The following is a 9,274-nucleotide window of genomic DNA, read 5'->3' on the forward strand; positions in this document are numbered from 1 at the left end:
CCGTATCTCCGCAGAAAGCCGGAGGCGCTCGGGTCCCGGCACACACATACACACCCACCCCACCCGCGGCCCGCCTCCCTGCCTCCCAACCCTGGCCGGTGTCCGCCCCTCCTCCCCCGCGCCCCGCCCGCCCCGCTCTGCGGCAGTCGGGCGCTCATCGTCATTCCGCTCTCACCGCCGCCCCCGCCCCCCGCGCACCGCCCCCGCCCGGTCCCCGCCGCCGCCACCGCCGCCGCCGCCTGCCCAGCGGCCGGGGAGGCGGAGGCGCGGGGGAGGAGGCCCCGCTTGGCTCCGCAGCCCCGGATGCTGCATGACTTCATCCTTCCGCCGGCTCCCCTGCTGAGCTAGGGCCGGTCCGGCAGCTAGCCCGCCGCCCGCGCCCCGCCGCAGTCCCGCGCCCGCCATGTCCGAGATCCTGCCCTACAGCGAGGACAAGATGGGCCGCTTCGGCGCCGACCCCGAGGGCTCTGACCTCTCCTTCAGCTGTCGCCTGCAGGACACCAACTCTTTCTTCGCGGGCAACCAAGCCAAGCGACCCCCCAAGCTGGGCCAGATCGGCCGAGCCAAGAGAGGTACACGGCCGGGACCCGAAGTCGCCGCTTGACCCAGAAATCCTCCCCCGGGCGCCCCCCGGCTGCAGTTCCCCGCCAAGCGCCCTCAGCTCTTGCCGCAGACCAGCGCAGCCAGCCGCGGTTTGGGGGTGGGGGGCGGGTAGAGGGTGGTCCCTGCTGCAGTGTTGTGTCCCCCTCTTCCCCTCTCCTGGGAACGCAGTGCCCCGGATTCGATGCTCGCCACCTCTGGAAGTAGAGCCTTGGCACACGGGCGAGGGGGAGGGGCCGACCAGGGCATTCGGGGCTGCCTGAAGTGGGGACATTGGGCGACTGGCCGCTTCTACAGGATCAAACGCTGAGTCGGTGTATGCTACGGAAGAATCTTCGCGAGGGGAGGGATGCCGATTGGAGAGTGGGCAGGGGGCGGGGGTTCGGTTGTCCTGGTTGTTTGCAAGGGGAAGGGGCTCTGTTGGTACCAGGATCGGAAGAGGTGTTGAAACCACAAGGTTAGGTTGGGGAGAGGGCTGGAATAGATGGAGATTTCGGGTTGAGGAGGGGATTCTGTTGAAGGGAGGGTGGAAGTGGGGGATCCCATGAGCAAAAGCTCTCCGATCAGCTTGGAAGTAGGAGAGCTCAGGCGGCGGGAGGGTTTGGACTGGAAGGTTGAACGGCTTGGAGTCTTAGGAAGAGGGGCGTTCCTCCGCAAGGAGAGGATTGGGTCTATGGGAGCTGGGGGTCGGCCTTGGGTTGAATCGGCAGCAAAGAGCAAATGGGCAGGGCACTGTAGCAGGGGGTCTCAGGGGCGTCTCTGGGCCACGGGCAGTAGCTGAGTGGGGCGCGAGGACGCGGGGCCCAATTCTCGCCGCTGCCCCCCGAGGCCGCGCGGCTGACGCGCTTTCTCCCTGCGCAGTGGTGATCGAGGATGACCGGATAGACGACGTGCTGAAGGGGATGGGGGAGAAGCCGCCGTCCGGAGTGTAAACGCGCCGGCTCAGGCGGCGGGCTCCGGGCCCAGCCCCGCGGCGGCCAGGAGCGCGGGCCGGCGATGCGGCTGCCATCGCCCCCCGCCCCGGCCCAGGCGCCCGCGGGCGGGGACTGCAGGGCCGCGCCGCCTTCGGGTTGCAGTCGCTGCCGCCGCCGCCGCCAGGCACTCCGGAGCTGTCCGCTTCAGCACCACGGCGGCGGCGGTAGCGGCGGCGCGGACCGGCCCGGAGCCCGCCGCCGCGCTCTTGCACTTTAGAACCTCGGGCCGCAGCCCCACCCCGCACACCGGAACGGACAGAGACCCGCGGCCCTCAACCCCCGGCCCGTCCCCTCCCGCACGGCTCCCCTGCCCCGCCCCTCTCCGGCAGGTCTAGTCTGCAAATCGACTGCCTGCCGGTGTCGGACCTCGCGCGCAGCCAGGGATGTTTGGCTGCGTATTTGCATGAGCTTCCCACCCCTCTGAGCCCAGCCGCTCCTCACCCCTACCCCTGTCTGGCGTGACCCCAGCCTCAGCCTCTTTCTAAGGGACTTCCTCAGCACATTTGTATTTTTATATCCGACTCTTTGTTTACTAATCCCCCTCATGGTTCATGCCCTGCCCCCCCATGGTCTCGGCCACGCTCTTCTGCGCCTGGCAGAAAGGATGGGTGTTGAGGCTGGGATGGGACAAGCCCCCAACATGGTAACCAACCACATGACCAGTCTGCCCATGCCTGATTCCAGGCGGCTTTCTGGCAGACCTCCTCCCCTCAAGGTATCACCTTCCAAGGGCCCAGGTCTGATTTTACCTTGGACCTTTGCGTCCTGCCCCTGGGATTCCAAACGGGGGCTGCACTGCATCTTTGGATGACACCTGTGGCCCTGGAGATGTTCTCAACCCCTGGGGGTGTCCTTTGTAAATGTTCCTCCATCCTCACTGTACCAGGAGTGAATAAACACAGACCTCCCTGTGTGTGTGTGTAGCTGCTGCTTTGGTTTGCTAAAAAGTCAGCCCCAAATGGCTCCAGTTCTTTTTAGGGAGGGGATAAGGTATTTGGGAATCTCAGGTGCATGTTACTGGCAGAGAAGGGTTGCCAAGTAAACATAGGCATGTCAGTCTGGCCTGAAAACACCATAATAGTGTGGTCTCCTTGGGTAAATAATACAACCTAAGCAGGATAGGTCACCAGAGTTGGAGCTGGAGCTGGGGTCAGAAGCAATCTAGATTTAAAGTCTGCAGCCTTCTGTCAATTAATCTACGTTGGATGGGGGTCAGTAACAGGCCCCTGGGATGTAAGTGTCCAAGGCTGGCTGGCATGCAGAAGGGCTGTGCTGGAGATGAATTACTGGTGAGTCAATATGTTGGGGGAGGCCACTGGGGAATCCAAGAGAAGTCTGAACCTGTATTTTTTTCATGTGGGGTTGCTTCCATCAGCTCTATCTTAGGCATGATGCCCCTGGGGTGTGAGCACCTTGGACTTGACCGCCCTGAGTCAGGAATACCAAATACTTGAGCCTGGAGCAGAAAGGGAGGCTGAAGGACCATGTTTCTGGCCTCACAGCTGAATGGCACTGAGGAAATCCTCATGATCTGAGTCCTGGAGGAAGCAGGGTGGGGTGGGAGGTCTAGGGGGTGACAGGATCTGTGCCCCAAGGGCCAGCTGGGCCACACTGAGCTCTTTGCCCTTCTGCATGAGGTAGAAATGAAAGTGGAAACCATTGCCATAGGTTGCATGCCTCAAGGACCAGCCATAATGAGCTTGAGCATAGTGTCTTGTCCGAAAGTGGGGGGCAGCAGAGGTCAATGAGATGAACCGGCCTGTAGGGACCAGCACTCGGCTCACCTGCAAGGCAGATAGAGAAGCCACTGGTGAGAAGCCCACCTCCAGGTTCTCAAAGGTCAGTACTGCACCAGATGCCCTCCCAGTGGGACCTCAGGTTCTACCCTGCATTCAGTAGCTCAGGGCTTTCCAGGGCAAAAGGGTGAGGCTCCCTCTCTGCCTCTGGCTGTTCCATGGGGGTCAGGCTACATCTTAGATACGTAGGAGCATGGGAATGATGTCAGATGCAGGGGGCACTGCTTTCCTCTCAACTGCTGACCTTCCCTATCTGGGATCTGGCCACAGCCTCATCTCTGTGGCAACTCAGTATCCAGTCTTTAACCTCTGGGAGCCTGGCCACTCCAGCCCCCTATAATCTTGACCCAGCTTAACATCCTCTTCCTTTAGGTAACCAGAGTCCTGAAGGTGACCCACTACTTGCTCCAAACCATGCCTCCCCTGGCTTCGAAGTTCTTCAAGTCTCCTAAAACCTTAAGCCTTCATTCCCCAGCTCTTTATTTATTTATTTATTTATCCCCCAGCTCTTTAAAAAAAAAAAAAAAAAAAAAAACTGTTTATTTATTCTTGGCCTTGTGGCCTGTGGAGTCTTAGCTCCCTAACCAGGGATCAAACCTGTGCCCCCTTCAGTGGAAGCGAGGAATCTTAACCACCGGACTACCAGGGAAACCCTCCCCAGCTCTTGAAGAGCCCTCTTTCCCTTGTTGCTCCCTCACCTCATTTAGCACCTGGTCCACAGTGTGGATACCTTCAGAGGACACAGTCCAGGGATCCTGTTCACCAGTCAACAGGGCATCCAGTGTGCCCTTTTCAAGCACCACGTCAAAGGAGCCACTAGGGAAGCCCAGTGCCCGCACGTCCATGGTCTCCCATCGCAGCGTGGGCACGTGGGCATACCGAGCCCTCATGGCAGCCACCACTACTGATGAGTAGTCCACACTGGTCACATCAGGGAAGCCCCGAAGGAATAGCTCGTAGCTCAGGGCACTGTTTCCACAGCCTGGGGTGAGAAGGGGTGGATGACAAAAGGTCTAGGTTAGCTTTGGTTCTCACCTCCGCAATTATCCATCCACTCTTGGCCTGTTTTCTTGAAGCCCAAAGCCTCCTGTACTGAGGGAGAAGCAGCATGGCACAAGAGCATGAGCCCAGGAGTCATACAGATTTGGGCACCTGTCCTGGCTCTATCATTCCTGGCTGTGTGGACTAAGGCAAGTTGTTTACATACTAGGAACTTGGATTTCCTTGCCAGAAAAATGAAGACAATACCTACCCTACATACAGGATGTGATGCGCTAAATTTAACAACTAAAACACCCAAAGACCAGGATCTCTGAACTTAAAAGTTCAAGGATTTGGGTTCTGATATCCTTAGTCATATATCCCTGGTAAGTCATTCAACTCTCAACTTCAGTTTTCTCAGACTCAGAATGGGGACAATATAATATAAAAGTTGCTCAGTCGTGTCTGACTCTTAGCGACCCCATGGCCTATATGGGGAATTCTCCAGGCCAGAATACTGGAGTGGGTAGCCTTTCCCTTCTCCAGGGGATCTTCCCAACCCAGGTATCAAACCCAGGTCTCCTGCATTGCAGGTAGATTCTTTACCAGCTAAGCCACAAGGGAAGCCCAAGAATACTGGAGTGGGTAGCCTATCCCTTCTCCAGCGGATCTTCCCGACCCAGGAATTGAACCAGGGTCTCCTGCATTGCAGGTGGATTCTTTACCAACTGAGCTACCAGGGAAGCCCTGGGGATAATACTGGCATGTAGTATTATTAATAGGATAATCCTAGTATTATCCTAATTCCTAATCTCTCCTCTGATGACATCAACTGTGGGAAGACTTCATGTTACCGGTTTTCAATCTTACTTGGGTTTCCAAGGCAGAATTAACAAGTAGAAGGGAAACTTAAGTGGGGACACACAGTGGAGATGACTGCCTATATTAGATTGGCCAGAAAGTTTGTTTGGGTTTTTCCATAACATCTTATAGGAAAACCCAAACGAACTTTTTGGCCAACCCAATAATTCCTTCATGTACGCTTGAGCACCACATATTGTCATTCTCTTGATGAACAGAGCCCCTGTCATCAAGGAGCCGATGCTCTGGTGAGGGCAGCAGATGTGTAATCAGGCAACTGCCTCATAATGTGATGAGTGTTTCAATAGGGACAGGCTGCAGGAGCACATGGGAGAGTCCCTGTCCCCACCTTAGGTGGGTGGGCTAACAGGTTCAGGTGAACTGACAACCAATCAAGAGTCTTGAAGAATCATTACACTCTGGTGGGAAGTTTCTGGGAACCAGTCCCAAAGGGAAGGAGGGAGGGTGGAGGTTACAGGGTGGATGTGGACCTACTGCCCAATGGGCGTGACCTTCCTCAAGGATCTGTTGGCCTCTTCCAGGCCCTCTTGTGGTCCGAATCACCGAGAACAGGCCTGGATGACAGTTCTTGGTGGCCTCACATGGGGATCCCCAGATCTTGGGATTAGATTGCCTTTAATCCCCATTTGCCTCCCTAAGAGGATCACAAAATAAGCTGCTGGGATAGCCCTAATCTAGCAGGCAGAGCTTGGCACCTGGACAGATGCCAAATACTGCTGACTGGTCCTCAGCTGCCCTTCTTGTGTTACTCAGACTCTGGGACTCAGGAAGAGTACTGTGTTGCCTGGGAAAACCCAATGTGTGCCTCCCAACACTGGAACCACAACAGGCTCTGGGACAGTAGGTGAGGGTGACTGAGCAGGAGACCCTAACTCAGTTCAGGCTGAAATCCCACTAAGTTCTCTGACCCACAATGCCTTCATCACCCAGCACCTGACCTCATATGCCTGCAGTGCTCTGTCAAACTGTGGACAGACCCATTGTCCCCTTTGGTACAGGAATGGCGTCTTCTAAGACAACTTTATTAAAGATGCAGGGAAAATAAAACTTGACCACAGGGCCACTTTACGCCCACAAAGCAGTGACTTGGGACTAACAACTAAGATGAGACTTGGAACAGCTACTGTTTCCCTAGGTGGGGCCTTAGGGAAGCAGAGCTCTGGATCCAGCATCCAAGAATGCATCATATGGGAGCCCAGAGCTATGTGAATGCTATCCCCAACACCAAGCGACTGAAGTATAAACCAGAATAGGTATTCACTAATTTATAACAGGAAAAATAGCCATAATGGGGTCTGGACAGTCAATCCTCTGGTCAGTCCCTTGTGTCTCTAGGAAATACACACTTAAGACAAAAATATAATCAGAAGATTCTACAGAACTTGGAGTCAAGCAAGAAGAGAGAACCAGAGAAGTATAATGACAGCAAAACTGGGCAGCCACATACACTCATCTGCAATGAGGAACCTAGCCATAGGGACTAGACACACAAGTCTTTAGGCAAGGTCCTCTTTCTCTGAGCATTCCCAGAGAAAGTGCCTCTCTGACTCCCGTTTTCAATAATAATAATGATAGCTAACAGTTTTTGAACACTGGGTCCCATGCTAAGTACTTTTATAAGGATTATCTCAGTTTATTTTCCCAGTAGCTCCATAGAGAAGATACTATCAGCAGCCATCACCATTTTCTAATTGTGACAGCAACTGTATAGCCCGGAAAGCCTAACATATCTACTATTTGGCAGTTTTCAGGAAAAAGTTACTGAACCCTAAGCTAGAATAGGTCTCATAATATTTTTCACTAACTTCAAAGGGTTGTCATGAGGATTAAATAAATTAGAAAGGGCCCACCACATTCCCTAGCATCAGGTGTTCAGTGTTCTTTAGGTGAAATGTGACACAGGGTACTCCCCAAGCTGTGGGTCCTGTTCTTAGATCTTGGGAATTCTGTCTGGAAAGTTTTTCTTTTTGATCTTTAGACATTTCCCTCCTCTATCCAGAAAAGGATACCTCCTAGTCAGGCAGAATTTAAGGCAGTTTTTCTCTGCCAATCACCAGAATCAGCCTGCAGGCTTGTTGAAAATACAAATCCCTGGGACCAGCCTTAGACCATCCCTAGAATTAGAAAATCAAGGTGGGTCCAGTTTTCCAAGTTATTACACTAAAGCTTGAAAAAGATAGATCTATGTTAAATCTATAAATAAATGTAGTGGTTTAAAGCCACAAAATTCAAGAGAGTTTTAAACCTCTGGCGGGAAGAGCTTTAGGGGCCCACACAGAAAACGTTGAATATACAAGGCTTTTAATTTTGTTGGGCATTTTTCTAGGTATCTTTCATCCTCACTCAATCATCTTAAAAGCTGTAAGTATGTACTCTATTTTTTAAAGGCTGAGAAAATGGAGGCACATAAATTTAAGTATTTTGTCCAGGATTCACAGCTACGATTCTATGATTTTGTCCATGATTCCACAGCTAAGATTACATGTGCCAAGATCCCTACATAATTGGCTGCCTCCAGGGTCCAAGTTCTTAAGCACTTTCTGGTTGGAAGAATGCTTGGTTTCTCAAACTGAGTAGGGTATATACACACACTCGAGTTATTATTTATGCTTTACATATATTTACATATAAATGTCTCACATATGTGAAATATTTCACTTAATCATACACATGCTTTTAAAAATATCAAGATTTTGGGAGGAAATCCGTTACTTAATCAAACTTCACTGGAGCCCTCAAGGCGGGCAGTGGAAGAGAATTCCAAGGACGGGGTTAGGTGGATCTCTTAGAGACCCATCCTGTTCTCAGTCGTGTCCGACTCTTTGAGATCCCGTGGACTATAGGCCACCAGGATCCCCTGTCCATGGGGATTCTCCAGTCAAGAATACTGAGGCGGGTTGCCAGGCCCTCCTCCAGGGGGTCTACCCAACCCAGGGATCGAACCCAAGTCTCCCACATTGCAGGCGGATTCTTTACTGTTTGAGTCACCAGGGAAGCCCTACCCACAACTTGTTCCTTCTGGGGAATCACACCAATCTTGATTGCACTCTCCCGCCAGAGGGCGCTATCCTCATGCTCACTGCACTAGGCGCGGGGGAGGAAGGGGGGGCGGAGCGGGATGACAGAGGACCAAGTTTCAGTTAGTTTGGAGAGTCAAGAGAGAACTCTCTAGGAGACAATGACCCAGTGGCGCAAACAGAAAAGCGCTAGGCATTCCGCTCAAGGTGAACGCACGTGCCTTATCCAACTTGAATTCGCAGTCCCTAAAAGTGAATTCGGGGCTCAGAGTTTATGATTTGTCCTAAATCATAGTCAACTAGCGCTGGGACTTGAACTAGGTCCTCTGAACTCGCCAGTGCTCGAGGCGGCCTCCCCAAAGTTCGTAACGGGGTCATGGATCACCTACCACCTTCAGACTCAGAGAGACTGTCTTTCCCCTGAAGGTCCCGGGACTAAGAATCTCTTCGCTCCTGTTTGCCCCGGCGAAATACTGCCGAGATTCTAAAGGTACTGGATCCTGACTTCTGACTGGAGTGTCCTCGGAGAGCGGCAGGCAGAGCGAGGGCGGGGCCAATCCAACCAGCTCCACCTGGACTGGGCAGCCCCGGAACTACCCACCTAGCACGAGGATACGGTCCAATGGCCGCAACTCCGGCTCTAGGAGGTCACGGAAGGAAGAGAAGTCTCCGAACCACTCGTAGGGGGCAGAGTCGGCAGCGCCCTGGTATCGGTGGTCCCAGTACTGGACCTCGCGGTACCCGCAGTTCTTCTCGGGTAACTCCGGCACCGGTGCGGAAGGCCCCAGACAAGCCATTGCTTGCGGCTGCCGGGCAGTGAGGGCAACTGGCCCCCACCTCTAGGCGGGGCGTGGTGCTCCAATGTAGCCAATGAGAATGGTGGCATATGGGAGGCGTGGCCTTTGTGTCTCCGCCGGGCATCTGCAGTTGCTCAACATAAACACGTGGAACTTCCGTCCTCTGCTAAGCGCTCCGGAAAGAATCTTCCGGGTGGGAAAGTCGTATTATCCATACGCTGAATTCT

At 53.7% G+C, this 9,274-nt stretch overlaps 2 protein-coding genes across 3 annotated transcripts in view; one reads left to right on the forward strand and one right to left on the reverse strand.

The window, feature by feature from the left end:
• ECE2 (endothelin converting enzyme 2) overlaps positions 1 to 9,078 on the reverse strand; it is a 37,278-nt gene extending 28,200 nt beyond the window's left edge. Inside the window, exons 1-3 of one of the 2 annotated variants that reach the window (XM_004003093.5) lie at positions 8,852 to 9,078; positions 4,069 to 4,352; positions 3,044 to 3,358 (exon numbers count right to left, since the gene is read on the reverse strand). In XM_004003093.5, coding sequence (XP_004003142.1) covers positions 3,071 to 3,358; positions 4,069 to 4,352; positions 8,852 to 9,047 — 768 coding nt within the window. In that variant the 5' untranslated portion in view covers positions 9,048 to 9,078 and the 3' untranslated portion in view covers positions 3,044 to 3,070. Of the gene's footprint in view, positions 1 to 3,043; positions 3,359 to 4,068; positions 4,353 to 8,851 lie in introns of those variants that run through there. The other variant, XM_004003092.4, reaches the window with a different exon arrangement.
• On the forward strand, positions 319 to 2,487 carry CAMK2N2 (calcium/calmodulin dependent protein kinase II inhibitor 2). Its single transcript, XM_060405017.1, has 2 exons — positions 319 to 572; positions 1,462 to 2,487. Exons 1-2 carry the CDS (start codon positions 404 to 406, stop codon positions 1,530 to 1,532), a joined length of 240 nt encoding a protein of 79 aa, XP_060261000.1. The 5' UTR covers positions 319 to 403; the 3' UTR covers positions 1,533 to 2,487.
• Positions 9,079 to 9,274: the final 196 nt, after the last annotated feature.

Source organism: Ovis aries, chromosome 1 (assembly GCF_016772045.2).
Source record: "Ovis aries strain OAR_USU_Benz2616 breed Rambouillet chromosome 1, ARS-UI_Ramb_v3.0, whole genome shotgun sequence".
NCBI classification, from domain to species: domain Eukaryota; kingdom Metazoa; phylum Chordata; class Mammalia; order Artiodactyla; family Bovidae; genus Ovis; species Ovis aries.